We start from the raw sequence: 18,381 nt of genomic DNA, 5'->3' as shown, positions 1-18,381 counted from the left end.
TACTATCTTTTTATTCCCTACACTTTTTTTCCCTACACTTCTAACAAGATGATTTTGAATAAACCACACCCTACTCAAACTGATTTTTTTGTTTTCTTCTTTTTCTTATGAAAGTAAAAATCCTCATGGATAGACAGCTTCCAGAATTTGCCCTTTTTCAAGCCTCTACAGTAAATGACACTGGGGCCTCTGAGTGGACCATTATAAAAAGTAGTGGTTCTTGATTTCTTATTTTTATATTCTTTATTTTCAGGAGTATGTATCCCACAAAAATCTGGGAGAGTTTAATTTGCCTGCAAGAACTTTGGCAGGGGTACCAGGCACCAGCTTAAGTAGTTTTCACTCTCACTTCCAGACCAAGGGCCTTCTGTGGTCTGTAGCCACAGGCAATGGCAGCAGCCACCCGCCCCCCCCCCCGCCCCCCCCCCCCCCCCCGCAAGGCCGAGGAAGTACAGACTCTGCCTCAGGCTGTCCTAGCCTCTCCTCTCCCTGTGGGTCTCACTGGATATCTGGTCACCCCCTACCCCCCACCAGCCTCCACTGCCTCACCTGCCGGTTTTCTCTGCTTGTGCAAGGAAGGCAGGGAGGAAGGAGCCCAGCCACACGGAGGATTCCTTCCAGCCGTTCCCAGACTGACTACAGGTGGCTGCCCAGAAGTTCAGCATGCTTGTAGACTAGAGATCTGAATCTGGAAATGTTTTATTACTCTAGGTTGAAAAGTTTAATCATTTTAATTCAAAGTTGAAACCCTGTTGAGAGAACTCCACCAGTATTTATGACTGTGGCCTTCTCACTGAAGGGTCTGTTCAACTTTGAAATGCCAGAGCAGGACCCTCTGTTCTTTGATTCTGCTGTGTGTTATGAAATCCTGTATTTCTTCAGAAGTATTTCATTTTGTTTAAAGTCAAAGGTCAGGGTGACTCAGTGTTCCATGAGCTGGGTGTTTTTGTAGAATGAGCAGTAAATTTATCTCCTAACAAGGCTGGGTTAATTAAAATTATACTGCCTGTCTCTGGCAGTCATCAGGAAAGGATATTCTATTTCTTATTTTATTCCTAAGACTTTTTTTTTTTTTTTTTTTTTAACTACTGTGTTCCTGCCAAATTTGGTGAGCATGACACAGCCCAGGCACGTCCCTGGAGCACACAACGTTTTTGGCTCTTTGGATGCTAATAGAGACGTATGTGGCTACACAGGGGAGGATGTGGTGGGAGGTCTGTTGGCCTCGGGCCCACCTAGGGGTTCCTCCCTCTGATACAACTCCAGCTACAGCCTGAGGATGGAAATGAAGCCAGCTGCAGCCCCTAATTGTCTTGACATTCGAGTACCAACTTAAATGTCACCTATAGAGAGGCCTTTTCCTGACCTCTTCTGAAGGAGCTCGCCATACTCACTGCCCACACCCTTACCCTGTTTTAATTTTCCTCACACAGCTCCATCTGAAATGATGTATGAAATCACTATTTTTGTGCTTTGCCCACCTTACACAGTAGAATATAAACTCCAGAAGCAACAGCAGCATCTGCCTCATCCCTACTGTACCCTCAGCATCCAGGAGAGTGTCTGACACTTGATAAATACTTGCAGAGGGCAGGGATTGCTTGCTTATCATTCAAACTGCTCCTGGCAGCCTGTCCTGAAAGTTGGGTCTCTTGAGCATCTTTTTACAACTTCCCTTTTTTGTCTTTTGTTTCAGAAGTTGCAAAGGGCTCCTGATGAGGGTTCTGTAAGATGCCCATTCCTCTCTCCCAGGCCAGCTCCCACCTAAAGTGCCCAGAAAATAACCGCCTTTTGCCCTCAAAAAAGATAGTTGCTTCCTACAAGGTTAGAGCAGTTCTGAAATTTTTCTTCATGCCAGGCTTTAGGCCAAAACTCTTCAATAAATCAGGCATTTTCGAACAGGCCTATCACAGAAAGTCCTTCCCCACCAGGATTGGAATCCACTGTCAAGTAGACTTCCTGAATAAAACTTTGTTCCCTCTATAAATATTTAGCTGGAACCTAAAATACTAATGTTCTCCCACGTACTCCAGGGAGAAAGCAAATTGCCAGAACCTCAGAATGTCCTGGGATGACAATCTTTTTAGTAACGACCATAATCAGGTGCAGCAGCCTCCCCGGTTTGCTTTCCTCATTCACCGGTCTTCACTGCCACATTAAACGTCTTGTGCTTCAGTTAGGTGAGGTACCACGGGGTACTGGGTGAGTCCCTGGCTGGCCATTCAAGAGGAGGGAGATTGGCTTTTTTTGCAAATCCTTTTCATCAATTTCTTTGATCCTTAACAGCTCACAACTCCTCCAGTTGCAGGATGGTGTTGCTGCCCCAACAGCACATTCCTGGGTGCAAAGGCAGGAACAACCCCCTTGACCCCAAGGTTGTCTGTCTCCTTCCTCCAGGTCTCCAGACCCCTTGGAGTCTTCCCTGGGACTGCGGGGTCCAGGAGAATGCCAAGGAGCCAGGGCAGAGGGTGGGGGGTGGCTCTCCCACTTCCCTAGTAAGGGGAGCAGGAGGCATGGGGAAGAAACCCTGAGAAGGTAGGCTTGTGTGCCTGATTGTGCTGGCTGGAGCCACACAGAGACAGAGGCTTATTAACCACAGGGGCCCCCCAGAGCCCACCTGGCAAGAATACAGACTCCAGTCTTGACCCATGTGGCTAGACAGCCAAGCCCAGGAATGTGAGTAACATTGCAATCCGGATGGGGCTGAGTGCAGGGTCACCGTTCCAGCCCTTGGACATCCTTGAATTATCCTCTTAAAAGAACTGTTGCTCTGCTCCCAGGGCTCAGCTGTGACCTCCCCTCCTCGCTGGACCGTCACTCAGCATTCACTCGTCTCTCCTTTTTCCTGTCCCTTCTTCCTTGGCTTTCCCACTCCCTCCGCCCCCCAGCTTCTCCTAGCTTCTACAGACCAGCTCCTGCCTTAAGTATTGCTACAGAGGTTATCAGTCTGCATACAGAGCTGGTTTCTAGTGACTTTGGCACCAACCCGGTGGGATGCATCCAGGGGACCTGGAAACTCCTCCTTATTGGACTAAATGGGCCCAGCTTCTCACATGCCTTGTGCTGTTGCTTGAACTTGCAGCTGGCGACTAGCAGGTTCCAAAGCTCCTATTTATTCTTGAAGCTGCCTTGTTTCTATTTTGATTCTGCTAATCCAAACTGCAGTTTGGTGTTTCCACGGAAACAATTCAGTGATTGTTTGGTTTGCCAAGATGAACTGCAGGGGAGAAAACCAAATGACGTAAAACATTTTTAGTTTCTCAAATAATAATGTCTCCCCAAGAAGTCTTTGGTCCCAGCTCTGTGCAAACCTGAGGAAGTTTTATTAAAATAAATGTTCTACGTTCCTGTTCTTCCTCCAGATAAATCCCTGGAGATCCACTTTCCAGACTCCTGCTCTGTGCAGATGAGCACACATCTGCCTGCTGCCCTGAAGTAGATGACAAAGGCAGGAAGGTCTCCTTTGGGCACCTTGGGGAGCAAGGGATACAGAGACAAGAGGCAGAAGTCCCCAGGGAAGTAACCATGTGGCCACCCCTGCTACTCTGGGACTGGCATGCCAGAGGCTCAGGGCTCACCTGCTTTACTGAACAGCTGTGTTTCTACAGTGAGGAAAAGCTCCTCATTTAAGGATTCCAGGATGAATTAGCCCTTTGGAAAATCTGAATTTTCACGTAACAGCTTTGCTAAAACAGAGGTGTATTGGTCTATCCAGCCAAGGAGATCCTGAACCCTTCTCCCACCACACTCCGACCTCATGGGCTGCAGGCAGTCTCTGCTGCAGGCAATAAAAACCTTCTCATTCTAGTCCTGTAGGGCTAGGGCTGGATCCCCATTCCTAGCAGCCACTCCCTCTGCAAAACCTCTCCTGGGGAATGAGAACTGAGCTCTGAGAAACAGCTCGGGGACACCTAGAGCTTCCAGCCCTGAGTCCAGCACCCACAGGGAAGGGTGGGCCCCCCATCAGCGCCCTGCTGAGCCCCCCCACCCCCTCCGCAGCAGGCCTGGGACCTGCCCCAGGCCCCAAAAACTGTGATGGTCACCTCTGGGCAGGTGATGGCTGCTTGGTGGAGATGAGGGTTTTCAAAACAACTCTATCCCTGCGCACAGGGGAACAAGGTCGTAAGGAGAGTAGGGCTTGGCGTGAGGCTGCCATTTCTCCTGCCCTCAGTGCCTGCGCCCCTCGCAGACCTGCCAATGGCTTTGTGTTGGCAGAGCATCTGGAGGGTCATGACCCTCTGTGGTCAGTAGGAGCCACTATGAGGAGGGTCTAGGGAAGAACTTACCATTTAACGTGTCCACTGCAGATAAATTAAAAAATACAGACAAAAAGGGGGGCGGGTATAGCTTAGTGGTAGAGCGCAGTGCTTAGCATGCACGAGGTCGTGGGTTCAATCCCTGGTACCTCCATTAAAAATAATAATAATAAATGAATAAACAAACCTAATTACTTCCCACCCAAAAAACAAAAAACAAACAAAAAAATACAGACAAAAAAATTACTTAAGTCCTCCTTGTCCCTTCTCTAACAATTTTCTGCCCATGTGCTCACACACATCTCTCAAACTTGGGATCGACTACATAAAAAAATTTTTTTAATTTTAGAATAACAGATTTACAGAAAAGTTGTAAAGATAATGAGTTCATACACCTTTCACCCAGCTTCTTTTTGTCTTTTTAAATTTTTAAAAAAATTTTCACCCAGCTTCTCTTAATGTTAACATCTTGCATAACTGTGGCATATTTGTCAAAACTAAGAAACATTAACTAACCTTGAGACTTTATTTAGATTTCATCTGTTTTTTTTCCATTAATGTCCTCTTTCTGTTCCAGGACGCAGTCCACGATACCACACTGCATTTACCTCAGTGTCCGTCCACTGCTCTGAGGCAGTTTCTCATGCCCTTGACAGTCAGGAGTACTGGCCTGGTATCCTGCAGAATGCCCCCCGGTCTGGGTTTGTCTGATGTTCGTCTCCTGATTAGCTGAGGGATGAGGGTTTGGTAGGAACAGCACAGAAACAAAAGTGCCTTTCTCATTGCACCTGCACAAGGGTGGGCGAGTGCACAGGACATCACTGCTGGCCCACCTTCGTTGTTGGTTACACGGCGTCTGCAGGCTCCTCCACGTCATCTACTAGCTTTCTCTTCCCTGCTCTAGTCCTGGGAAGCCAGGCACAAAGTCCAGCTCACCCTCAAGGGGTGGTGAGGCAGGGGCTGGGGGCTGGGGATTAAGCTCCATCTCCTCCATAGGGGAGTGTCCACATCAGCACGTGTTATTTAGAGAGCACTGCTGGGAGACCTGGATTTTTTGAGTATCAAGTAGCCAGACATCTCTCCATCCAGATGGCCCCTTCTCCCCACAGCGGGGTAGCAGAAGAGGCTGTGAGCATTTCCTCTCATTTGTTCCTGTCCTTCCTGCTCAGGAAGAAAACCCTGGTCCCCAACTCTAGTCTGAGTACTTACTGAGGATGCCGCCACCTGCAAGGAATGAGTGTCAGGTGGCCTGGGAAGAGCCTCTGGTTAGCTTGTCCTGCCCTCTACCCCAGACAGGGCAGTGGTGGTGGCTGTGCCTGCAGGGGAGGCCCGTCTAGCAAAGTGGCCAGAGGCTAGTTCTCAGGGTGCACAGGTGCCTGGTCTTGCAACACTAAGGAGTAAGTGCACGCAGGTCTCCAGACCTGCAGTGGAGGAGTGTTGCCAGCTCTGCGGCCTGCCCTGTGCTGGGTCTCTGGACTAAAATATGGCCTGGTAGGGTGTCTGAGGCCTCTGGGCCTTCCTCCCCAGCTCTTTGTTTTGGGCTTTGGGTCTTACAGCCCCCTCACCAGCCCTCTCACCCACCTCCTCCCACATCAGCCTGGGAGGTGGGCAGTTCCCTGAGACTCAGTTTCTGGGAGGCACCACGCCTTGCCCAACAGCTTATTAGGTTTCCTGGAAGAACATCATGGCTTTGAGAGATTTGTCCAATAATTTCTAATGATGTCCTCTCTCTCTAGGGGTGGGGCTAGAGACAGCCCTGCTAAGTTTTTGCTGCTATGCTGACCTAAGAGGGCAGTGGCCTGATCTTTCCTTCATTCCCTTGTCCATTTGGCCCCAGCAGGGTCACTGTCATGGAAACCACCTGTAGCCTCCAAGGTGTCCAGGCCTGGAGTGGGATGGATGAGGCTCAGGATCTGTGCTTATCCCTCCCCTCCTCCCTCAGCTGAGGGCCCAGGTGTTGATGGGGGGGGGGGGTGGTAGGGAGGCCTCATGGGAATGTCCTGTTAGGAGGGGACCAGGGATGCTGTCAGCCCCTTTGACACAAGTAGGAGGGTAGAAGGTCTTTGCAGAGGCCTTTGAGCTGGGCAGTGGCAGGGATGGAGGGACTGAGGGAAGGCTGGTCTGGACATGAGGGCATGGGGCACATGCAGGAGACAGGCAGCTCTATGTGCAGAGCGTGCAAAAGTAGCAGACGGCCTGGGGCCAAGGTCCGTCTCAACACCATACAGGCTGAGCTGACCTAGAATGGGCTGGTCCTGGGGGTATGGAAAGCCCACCCTGGTTGTAGCCCATGTACTTTTTCAGGGGCCCATGGAAAAGAACACCAAGAGACCAGCGGAGGCCCATGACCCGTACCTGCCTTGGGTACTGGGTATATTGAACATCAATCAAAAAAAAAAAAAAAAAAAGAGAAAGAAAGAAAGGGAGGGAGTAAGGAAGGAAGGAAGGATGGGAGGAAGGAAGAAAAGAAACATTCAAGATGTCAAGAAAAGTGAGAGAAAAAAAAAAACAACCCAACAACAATAAGAAACATTTTCAAAGCAAAAGAATTAAAAAAGAAAACAACAAAAAACCTGGGCTCTCAGCTCAAAAAGAGACACAACTAGAAGTTAAAAACATTGGGGGTAATTCAGATTCTGCCAACTCTTTGAAGAATGTGGCCCCCAACGACGACTGACTGCTCTGCACAGGTGCCCCATCCTCAGTCTCCTGCTGTAAAAAAATCAAAGCTGAAGTCAACCGTCCTTACTCAATTTGGTATTTAAAAGAGGTCATCAAATTGTAGTCCTCTTCCAAGTCCAGAACAGTCTCCACGATGTTGTGATCATCGAAAGCCTGCTTGAGGCTGCCAGGGTCGGCATCCGAGGCCTCCTGAGGGCTCTCATCCACCAGTAGGGCCCAGGCTTCCTCCTTGAAGGGTGAATCATCACAGCAACTACACACGCGGTTCAACTCGTTTTCAAATTCTAGTTTTCCAGCCAATTCCTCAATAGTTCGAATGCTTGTATGGTCTTAAAAATAAAAACATTCAGCATTACAAAGCCAGTGAGGGATTCTAAAGACATTCCAGGCGCAAGTTATAAACCACAAATGGGCAGCCACCTCCTGAGACTGGGCAAGGCCACCATTCGTGCCCCAGAGCCGGCGGGCTGCCGGGTTTTAAGATGGGCCTGGTGCCCTCCTTCTAAGCCCAGGCATTTATTGACCCCAACCACCTGCCAGTCTCCAAGGAAGGTGTAATACAGAGATGCCTGCACCTGTCCTGGCTCTCAGGGAACTCCCTGACCTGCAGGAATGACCAGACAGTGTAAGAAAAGTAGGATCTTTTGGGTAAGCAAAATGCTGCTTGCCATCGGCAAGGCCCCTGCAAGGTGAGCGAAGGTGGTGATCACTTCCATTCACCTCCTGGAGCTACTGGAGGAGACCTAGTTCACCAAAGCGGTGGGCTGGCAGGGGTCCTGCTTTATGGCCTTGGGCAAGTACCTCCCCTCACCAGGCCTCCTTCCATCCTCATAACCTGGAGACCCTTCAGAGCCAACAGCTTCAGGCAGCCCCCACGGCAATGTGCATATCCCTTAACTAGGAGCCTTTTGTCCACTGTGTAGTGTGTCACTTTAAAATAGGGCTCACGTAGTTCACACACAGAATATACAGGTGTATGTGTAGGAAAAATGTGACAGGATGCACATCACTGTGTTAATAGTGGCTGTCTCTGTGGCGGAATTACAGGGGAGCTTCTGCCTTCTAACCTTGAGTCTAACCTTGTATTACCCACCCCAGCTGGACCACTCCCCCACCCCATCTTCGCCTATGTTCTGTTTCCTTCAGAACTAAGCTCAACCTAGGGGGCTGCTGTCCCTGGCCTCCAGGGATTCTCTCTAAGCGTGCATTTATGAAATGACCCAGTTGATGTGTGAGCCCTCAGCTCATGAGGGCTCTAAGCACAGAGCCTGCCGTGAGCAAAACAAATCTACCAAGTCAATGGATGAGAAATAAGTCTGGTCTTTTTATAACACACTTCCTGACTCGGAGCCTGTGTGCAGGACCTGTCCTCCCAGGGAGAGGATGGACTGGCCCTCTGTACTCACCGATCATATCAAGCAGATCCTTTGTGACCTCATGGCTAGAACTGCTCAGTGGCAGGTTTGAATCAACCTTCAAATCTTTCTCCGTATCTTTCCTGCAGCCCCCAAGTGAAAAGAAAAAGGTGGGGCATTAGATCCTCTTTCAAGAAAATACTGGAGGGGAACTCAGTGTTAGATAATCTTAAAGACAAAATGGGTAACTTTAAACTGTCGTTTATGCTGTGATTAGAGGACAACTGGGAACCGCTAAATCAGGGAGGTTGACTAATAGCCTCATCAGAATGACTCATGAGCATCGGATTGCCCATTAGTGTCTGTGAACACCAGCATAAATATTTGTAGAATTGAAACAATTAAATGGCTTCTTCAGTCTCTGTCTACAGGACAGCTGTGACAGCAGGACCTTGAAGTTTCAGCCCACATGGTCCTCCTTGCCCCAAATCAAGATGTCTAGAACCAGGCAGTTTACAGCTACCTGGGAGAAAAAAAGGTCTAATGGAGACCTTATCCCAGGGAAAAATCTTAAAAGCTCCTGGGTGGGGAAGGGGAGCAGAGCAAGGATGAAGTCATGAAGCAGGGCCCAGCTATTCAACAGCCTCTCCCCAGAGGGGACAAAAAACACTGGAGTAAAGTGACTTCTAAAATCAGGTTAACATTCACTATCCCTGTCAGTACTGCAGTGGTTTCCATGACTGGTGAGACATCCTAGCCCTTCATACAGACACACACATAGACACACACATAGACACACACACACACACACACACACACACACACACACACACACACACACACACACACACACACACACACACGTTTTCTAAGCCAGATTTAGGATCTTCAATAGGTTTTTTCAGATATGAGATCCCCTGATGTAACTATTAACCTATCAGATTGGAGTCACCTTAGACTGTCTTTTTTCCAGTTCTCCCCATCTCCTGCCGCTCTCCAAAACTGCCTTTCAGGTGCCAAAATGGAGGAATGCATCAGGATGTTTTCCTTGCTGGTCAGAGGTTTTCTCTGGGGGCAAAAAGTGTGTGGCTTGGCATTCACGGGACCATGGTTTGGCGCAAAGGTAGGGCTCCCATTCTCGGGAGCACAGGGAAAAGGAGAGGAGGGAGCCGCAGAGGAGCAGGCTGCCAGCGGGTGCCTCCTGCAGAGGAGCCGGTGCGCAGGGAGTGGGGAGGAAAGCGGCGCTGTGTCCAGCTCCAGCCTCTGACGGCCTGAGCACTCCTGGGAATGACTGACTCCTTCAAAGGCTCGGTCAATGGCTGCAGTCAGCTCCTTTCTGCATCTTCTCAGTTTTTCAGACATGTCTTTATTATTTAATACACTGGAAATGGAGAGCAACGCGAGAATAATGTGACAGATGAGGTTGCAAACCACTCCCGAATGGGGCATTTGCCACGATTTCCTTGCGCTTGATCCACACCACGGGCCAGGGAGCAGGGGGACCCACACTCCAGCCGCTTTCCTCCCCGGCGGTGGGGTGTTGGGTGAGACCCGCGGTTTTCCGGGGGGAGGAACCAGGATCTCACCGGAGCGCCCGGGCCACCGGGCCCTCTTCCCTCGGCTCCCACGCCCGCCCACCCTCAAGCCGCTGACCCGACCCCACCCTGCGCCCGGCCGGCCCTCGATGACCGCGCGTCCTCACCGAGCAGCGCGACCACACCGCCGACCCCGCCAACGGTCGCCGCGCGACCCGAGCGATCGCCAGTGCCCCCCCGGCCCCAACCCCCACGCCTCGGGTTAAAGGTCAGACCAAAAAAGCCCCAACGACCCGGCTCTTTGAACCCACGCAGCGCGGCCTCGGGTGGGTGGGGGTGCGACAGGGTCAAGTGTGGGGAGGCCAGGCCGCCGAGAACCGGCTGGAGGGGCGGGGACCTCACTTGTAACCAAGTCAGCAGCCAGAGCGGGAGCCCTTTTCAAGCCCAGGAAGGTTCCGTTCTCAAGCCAACATGGAGAGAAACCACTGGATGGGACACAGTACCTAGTGGTTTCCTGTACGGACTTCTTTTAGGTGAGATCTAATCAATGTTCCACTTGGTATCCCACTGTCTCAATTCATCAAGGATGGTGGGGGCTTGACAACTGCTAGGCTCCCCTGAGACTGAGGGCCAGGAAACCCCAACACCAAGTATCTTCATTTCATTAGGGGGAAGAAGGCTGGAAAGATGACTCAAAGGGAAACAGAAATGGGCTTCAGTGGCTAATTTTTAGGGAAATATAATCCCATCTCAGTGCACAGCAAGGGAGGAGACGACATCAAATTTACTCGAGGCTTGGTTTACTGTGGGCAGACTACCAGGGGGACCAGCAATCAGCACCAGAATCAGAAATCCAGGGACTCAGGGCAGCCTGCCCCAGGTCTTCACAGCCACACCGAGCTCAATTACAGTGTGTCCCTCTCCATTCTTTGGAATCCATCAGACATCCTCCACTGTGTGCCCCCACCCCTGATCCCCTTTCCAGCTCCACAGCTTTTACAGAAACTTCTCACCACCTGTATAAAAAAATAATAATTCAGCCTCTTGACATAACCCTTCTGAGCAAAAAGGGTCTTTTTTTTTCTTCTGCTCATAAAAGAAGGAAATTTCCTCATCTAGTTTTTAGATGGAACACTAGCAGTCTTCAATGTCAAAGATGTTCTCTGGGGGGATTACACTGGTGCTGTGGTGCAGGGTCACTGAGGCAGATCAGTTGGTGTCCATGCTGCAAGCCTCATCATCCCCCCGGCCCTGCTGTGAGCTTCCTGGTCTTGTCCCACCATCAGAGGATCCAGGAAAACTGAGTGAAGGTGTCTTATAAAATTCATCATCTCGACGCTGATAAAACAGCACGTAAGCTGCTTTTGTCTAAAACACAAGAAGGGAAAGTCCATTCACTGGTTGGAAAAATCAATCACTCCCCTCCCAGTTTTTCTCTTACTGTTTAGATCACACCACTCTTGGGGATCCGCCATCTTGCCCTGTGCACCCACATACAGGGGTGACAGCAAGGACCCTTCCACCTGAGGCTGGCTCATACTGACCCTGCCCAGGAAGTGGGGACAAGCAGGGGCCCTGTGACAGACCCTGAGGAGAGCTGAGTGTCTCATTTAGGAAGAGTTGGGAAGGAATGGCAGCCGACTCTCTCTGCCACACCCAGCTCCCACTGCCCCAGCAGAATGACAAAATGACCAGCTAGCCCAGGAGACTCTTCCCAGTTCTAATCCCTAAAGGTAAGAATAGGAACTAGGTATCAGGGCCTACTCACCACTATCTGATCCTCAGAGGCCAGGGACACATTGCTATCATCAAAGTAATACCACTTCCCGTTCAGTTTGTTCTTCGCGTATGCAGTGTCTGCCGAATCAACAGAGAATACCCGATAGTCACCAGAGAGCTAACCTGGCTAGTTCATTAGGCTGGCACTCAACAGCAACAAAACTCCAAAAAATGAAACAGAGTCTGAAATTTAAAGTAATTTACATCTTATGTCCTAACAACCCAAAGATAACTCATACTTTAAAAAAAAAATCTGTTCTTTCTCAAAAAGACACTTAAAGGGTAAAAATGGAGCTGCCAGGGATCAAGGTTTTAAACAGCAATTTTGGAAAACTAATCCAAAAAACAGAGGAATCCACTGTCAATCTTCATGGTGGCTAAGAATAATTGAGCCGGAGATCCACAAAAGGAACTGCCACTGTAAGATTTAAGCAAAACAACAGTTCTCAAAAACACGCCAAGTCAAACTCCCCCACTTCATCCGGGCAGATGGCTGGCTACTACTGCCTCTCACTCCCTCTGGAGCCTGTGGGGTAATCCCAGTGAGGGATACCCTAGGTGTCTGGGTTTGCAGAGCTGGGATGTGGACAAGAAAACTTAAATTTATCTTCCTCGAAAACGATGAGTCAAGAGTCTGTGGCTGGGTAACAGTTCCTCACATTGGTCCAAGCGTTTCACACAGCCAACACTTCAGGTTTTGATTTTACACTATTTCCAAGCAGGATGTGTTTACAACAGCAATCCCAGCAGCAATGTCCAATTCCTGCTCCACCCAGACTCTAAAGACAGAATCAAATGAAGATCTGGTTTCTAGTCTCAACCTGCTGTGTGGCTTTGGTAAGCTGTTTAACCATTCCTCACTGTAACATCTACTGTACCAAGTGAAGGTGAAGGTACAGGTGACAGAGGAGGTGCCAAGAGCCTGTCCCCACTGTCTGTGCTTGGTATTAACAGTGGCAATCTTGGTGTTAGACAACTACATACCTAATGTCGGCCCTTACACAACCAGCCTAATCTCCTGGATGAGAAAACTGAAACATACAGAGGCTAAGAAACTTGCCCAAGTAGAATGTTTGTGTGTTAAAATAGCAATTTAAAATGAATACATTTGTCCAGTATTATACGAACACAGAGATCAAAATTAACTTTGGGAGAAAAAGCTGCAGAGAGCTAAATGCTGCAGGATGAGACGTGATCAGACTGCTAACAGCCACTCCAGCAGAGCCCCAATTTTCAAACAGGCACAGTCCTCTCCTACAGCTAGATGGTAGCCACGTGAGCAAGTTATAGCTGATGAGATGTATATAGCGGAGTTGAGGGGGACTTCTGCTTAAAAGGGAAGGTCGTGCTCTTTTTTCCCCGTTGTTCTGATGGCCTGGAATGTAAACCTGAGGGCTGGAGACTGACCAGCCATCAGAGCCAGGAGGTGATATGGTACGAATGGAGAGGCAGGAGAAGAGACTGTTGGGCCAAGAGAAGCTTATCAGCATAGGGGAAAAGACGGGGGTTTAGGAAAGTTCCATAATCCACTGTGAGTGTACACAGAACTAACACCTCATGGTGTCATCTCCTGTGGTCCTGACAGTGGGTGTAGTGGCATTTATCATGGTGCGGATGCAACAGAGAAGACATGAGGAAACCCAGCTTCTCACTCCGATACCACTAACACCTTTCTGTAAACAAGTAACAAAATATACTAGGCCTTTTTATAATAAAAGTAATCCTACACATTATAGAAATCTTGGAAAAAAAATGAATAAAGAGAAAAAAGTAAAATTAACATTTTGGTATCTCTCCTTCTAGGCTTTCCCCTCTCCTGTCATAGTTTGTCTTTTGATTTAATGTAGTTGCAATACTACCTTCTATAATGATGTGATTTTGTGTAATGGTTTTCACTTACCGTATCATGGGCATTTCCCCATGTTATTATTAATTTTATCTTGCAATGGCTGTGATCTCTTCCACCAAGTAGACGGACAGTAGTGCCAACTGCTGATCACCAATACTGTCCCTAATTTTCCATTATTATACATAGGTGAGTATCTCTGCATATAAAGCTTTTTCCCTAAGTCAAGTCATTTCCTTAGGATAGATTCCCAGAGGTGGGTTACTGGATTAAAGAATATGAACCACTGTCCCACCAAAAAATGGAGGGGCAGCAGTATGGAAAACCCTGAAACCCAAGGCCCCAAGGAGCTGTGTAAGTCAAGTGCTTAGGGCAATGCCTGGAACACAGGGAGAGGCTGGTGAAAGATGACTGGCTGAGGGCACTTCAACATCTCAGAAGGAAGCAGATGCCTGTACTTACAGTGGCCAACCCCCATGGCTCCATAATGATTGGACACGGCAATGAGGTCGTACACATAAGGCCTTGCTGACAGGTCACAGACAAACTCCGACATGTTCAGAGCTCTGGGCACAGAAACCAAAAACAGCCCTTCAGTACATTAAACTCAGAGAAAGAAGTCGGTGCAACCCAGCAACCCCTTTCATGCAACAGGCTACAATACAGGGAGGCACTCAGGAACGAACTGCAGAAGGAATGAATGAACAGACCAGGCAGAAGGGGCGCTGGGGTTTTGTTCTGACCACTGACACATTCCAACAGAAGTAAGAAGCCCCCTGGTAACTCCAGCGCCAGACCTAACGGCAAGGAAAGGCTCTGGGCGCAGACCAGATGGCTGCAGCAATGATACAGAAATGGCTGTAACTATCAAAATTTAAGCTAAATACCAAAACAGGCCCCAGAAAACGTTTTTCCTACTATTTTATTTTGAAAATTTCAAACACACAGAAAAAGAAAAAAGAAAATTTCAAACACACAGAAGAATTTTACAACAAATACCTATATACCTACCACCTAAGTTCTCCCACTGACACGTCTATACTTCCTGCATCTATCTACCTACACTCCCCAGCCCCAAAACATTTTTAAATCTGCATTTTGTGGAGGAATGCCTACCTTGTTGACTTACTTTCCTGTGTCACTTACACCCTGTGGCCTGGCACCTGAGAGGACACCGGCAGCCAGTTCCAGCCTCTACCCTGGGGGCATGACTGTGGTGGATCTGTACCCTCATGTGTGGCCCCCAATAATCCAATTCTCCCCAGGAGATTACTCTCTGGTTCCTTGTCCCCCTGCATTAATGAGATGCAGCATGTCCTTGTGCTGACCCGCTGAGCCCTGGCTCCCTGGGCCCCATGATGGGTGGGAAAACCAGTGCAGTTAGGGGGCATGAGGGACTCGAGAGGGAAGTGCTTCTACTGGAGAACGTGGGAGGATGCGGCAGGAGTGGAGGTGGGGTGGGACTGAGCCACAGTCTAACCTCCCGGAGCCCAGCAACACACATCTTAATGTAAAGTCTTTGGTAGCAAAACCCTCAGCCAATCAGTGCCTAGATTGCCTGCCTGTTTTTTAATTTTCCTAATAACACTGAGGCCCAGGGACCCACCTGACTGGGAATTCCACGACTGTATCAAGCTTATCCCTCCAGTATCTATTGTAGGAGAAACGTTTGAGGTGGACCACCAGGATCTTCGGCAAGGACCATAGGTCAAACTTCTTTGTGGCCTGTTGATGCTTCTTGCAGTTCGGACAGTACCTGAAGAGATAAGAGAAACCTCAGCTTAGTGGGGAGGCAGGGAGCCGGTGCCGCCTGGGCACTCAGGCACAGAGGCTTCAGGGCAGGGAGGTCTCTACGCCACCTTCCAAAACAGAATGATGGCTTTCTTAGTCTGGAAAACACAGTTTACACAGAAAGACTTGTGTTGCAGGGTCAGCCACGTAAAAAAGTGACGCGTCCAAATACAAAGGGTTTTTGTGTCCACAGACGGTCCCAGCAGATCTCAGAGTCCTGGGGTGCATGGGTGCCCCTGCCCAGAGCGGGGAGCTGCATACCAGGGGTCATGCTCCCCAAGGGTCTCCATGGTGGTGAAGAGCTCGATGCAGTCTCTCAGGGCCACTGCCGTCTTCTTCTTCTTCTGAGGCTGCAACATGCTAACGTGCTTCTCGTAGACCTGTGAGGAACGAAGCGCTGAGTTCTGCTGAGGAAACAAGATCTCACCAGGCTGAGCCACAACCTCATGAGCTCTTACACCTGGAATATAATGTACTTTCTGGAGCCTCTGAACACATAATGACAAAATCTTTACGTGCTTTTTATTCTCAGCCTAAAATGTAATTCGCTAAGTTGCTGTGGAACTGCTGAAAGTGACCCTAATACACACCCCGGACCAAGAATCCTGAGCGACCTACCTCAGATTCTTGCTCATTATAATAACGGCTCCGGGTCTCACTGTCCCAGTCGATGGCTAGTGTGGATCCAGCTGTGGAGCAGGACCAAAGCGTCACTCATTACTGAATGGCCAGCAACAGGAGGGGCTCCCCAGGTGACAGGAGTGAGAAGGACCACCCTCAGGCTGCGCCATCAACACCTGCTCACCCATCACCCACCACTGCCAAGAGTGATGCTCTGCCTTGAGGCAGCCAACTCTGAACATCTGGGTCCCCAAATCCTTTGGCAAAGATTTCCTCAATGCTTCAGATACACTCCAAAGGCACTAACTATACAGAATTCTGAAAGGGCACAGGTCAAGATGGAGTAACAGCGACCAGATTTATCCTCCCACCTTAAACCACAAGAAAACCTGACAACATAGATGAAACAACTGTTTTCAGACACTAGATATTAGGCAGAGCAAGAGTGAGATCCCTGAGAGAAGGAAAAAACCAAGGTGATGCCTACGTTGCCCCAGCTTACTGCATGGAGTCATCGTCCAGGCCACAACACAGGAGTCGGGGAGGGAGACAGGAAGACTGAGTTGAGGAGTCAACGACCAGGGCTCAGGAAGTTAGCTAGAATCTGCAAGACGCTGTACTAAAGAGGAGGAAGCCCCACAGAGAGGAGGGAGCTGCAGAAAGACAGATATAAAAATCTAAAACTATCTCAATAAAGCTGTTAAAATTTTTTTCCCTAAGACATTCAAAAAAAGAGAAGAAAACTAGCTAGCTAGAGGACATCTAACCAATTTCTTCTCCAGTGAAGGAAGCTGAAGACATGAGATGATTTTGCAGCTCCCCTCTCCACTCCATGTAGGCGTCTTCATTCACGTGTGCTTTTCACACACAACACCCATCCATGTGGGTGCCTCTTCCCGTCTGTATGGCAGTTCCCATTATAGGCTCCAAGTAACAGCCTGTGAAATCCATGGCCATCCTCTAGATGGGTCACACTTCATGAGTATTCTTATGGAACAAAAGAAATGTGCCTCTGTGCTCGTAAGTCTGAGGGAATGCTGCCACCACGGGGGCCACAAGTGTTATCAACCTGGAGCAAAGGTCCTGAAGGGTGGTGGGAATGGAGGGAGGGCTCGCTTCCCTCTGAAGTCATCCAGGACTGAAGAGAAAAGCCTGATGAAGAGGCCAGGGTGAGGGGCAGAGGGGTGTCGTGGCTCTGAAACAGTCTAGGGAGCTTCAAGCCAAGGATCACACAAGTGTCTGTTCCTGGAGCCACACTATGAGAATATGAAACCCCAATGCATTGAGTGCTGAGTGCAAGGATTTTCCAAGAGATCCTGAGTCCCCAAAAGCCCAGTTTGAAAGGTCAGAAAAAGTGCTTACGGTTGAGTTTAAGCAGTTTCCCATCAGTTGCAAGGGAATTTATGTCAGCTGTGCCATAGGAGTTCACAAGGCTGAAGGTAAAAAGCCTTTTGGGGCAGGGTCGGCCTTTGATCTTCTTCTGAGTGGTCTCACCATGGTCACTTCCCAGCTCATCCTCCCCACTGCCCTCTGCTTCTGAGACCTGCTCTCTGCCCTCTTCCTGATGCTCCATTTCTTCTTCGTACTCTCCTAGCACACAAATGAAAAAGAACATATACATAATTTGCTACCATTTCAATGCTGAAATTTTTATTTCATATCTAACTGTGGCGCTTCTTTCCAAACTCTGTCCTGGGTACGTGAAACTATATCCACCCTTTACCAGACGCTTGACTTCATATGTGACCCTCCCCCAAACCTGGTAAGCAGGCAAGTGGGCACTGCTGCTCCCTGGTGAGAAAGCACATGCCCAGAGAGGTTCAAGGAATTAGCTAAGGGTACAAAGTGAGTCAGCAGTCCCGCCAGTCTTAAATTTGGGCTCCTCATTGCCTGGTACTTTACTGGACTTCACCCCGCACAGCGTGACTTTCAACTTGATCATGAGGCCCACAGAGAGAAAAGGACCAAAATTAAATACATACTCAACACTCAAGAAGACAGTCTGGTAAGAAACAATTTAAAAGCACAATTTTATATATTATAATGAACACAAATATGAAGAAAAGGTCTTCAGTTCCTCCACAAGAAATGTGCTGTCTCTTCAACGAGCACATGCTGAGGTCTCTCAAGTGCAGGTGACTTGCTGGGGCCCAGGGAACACAGCATGCAAGACCCTCCCCTCCCTTTTTTCTCTTTATTCATACAAGATCGCAGAGTTTCAAGAGTTTTTAAGAGGCATTCTAGAGACATATGCTGATAAGTAAATTTTCCAGGTGTTTCCAGAGAACTGGTTAGTATATGTGGCTACTATGAAAAGATACATGATCATATGCCTCGTATTTTTTTGTTGGGCAGCCAAAGGGGAAAGTTAAGGTACCAGATAAATAATTTCAACAAAGATGGGGACAACTCAAAAAGGTGATGTAGAAGTAATAGGGGAAGAGAAGATTTTAAAAAGTTTACATACTCAGGGAAACAGCAATAGAAGTGGAAACTGAGGAAAGGAGGATGTACAT

General features: G+C 48.8%; 2 protein-coding genes across 3 annotated transcripts in view; both read right to left on the bottom strand.

Moving 5' to 3' along the window:
* Window positions 1–6,580: 6,580 nt before the first annotated feature.
* C17H3orf62 (chromosome 17 C3orf62 homolog) lies at window positions 6,581–10,458 on the bottom strand. Its single transcript, XM_010978486.3, has 3 exons — window positions 9,246–10,458; window positions 8,345–8,436; window positions 6,581–7,267 (listed from the first exon to the last, which is right to left on the bottom strand). The coding sequence occupies exons 1-3, from the start codon at window positions 9,740–9,742 to the stop codon at window positions 7,002–7,004; spliced, it is 855 nt and encodes a 284-aa protein (XP_010976788.2). The 5' UTR covers window positions 9,743–10,458; the 3' UTR covers window positions 6,581–7,001.
* Window positions 10,459–10,606: 148 nt separating this feature from the next.
* USP4 (ubiquitin specific peptidase 4) overlaps window positions 10,607–18,381 on the bottom strand; it is a 33,370-nt gene continuing 25,595 nt past the window's right edge. For both annotated transcript variants that reach the window (XM_031470309.2, XM_031470310.2), the window contains 7 exons: window positions 17,228–17,455; window positions 15,863–15,933; window positions 15,506–15,624; window positions 15,060–15,209; window positions 13,916–14,019; window positions 11,597–11,685; window positions 10,607–11,196 (listed from right to left, as the gene is read on the bottom strand). In XM_031470309.2, coding sequence (XP_031326169.1) covers window positions 11,038–11,196; window positions 11,597–11,685; window positions 13,916–14,019; window positions 15,060–15,209; window positions 15,506–15,624; window positions 15,863–15,933; window positions 17,228–17,455 — 920 coding nt within the window. In that variant the 3' untranslated portion in view covers window positions 10,607–11,037. The remainder of the gene's footprint in view (window positions 11,197–11,596; window positions 11,686–13,915; window positions 14,020–15,059; window positions 15,210–15,505; window positions 15,625–15,862; window positions 15,934–17,227; window positions 17,456–18,381) is intronic.

Source organism: Camelus dromedarius, chromosome 17, assembly GCF_036321535.1.
Source record: "Camelus dromedarius isolate mCamDro1 chromosome 17, mCamDro1.pat, whole genome shotgun sequence".
Lineage (NCBI taxonomy): Eukaryota > Metazoa > Chordata > Mammalia > Artiodactyla > Camelidae > Camelus > Camelus dromedarius.
Note: the sequence above shows the minus strand (reverse complement) of the source record. Positions and strands in the feature narration are given on the sequence as shown.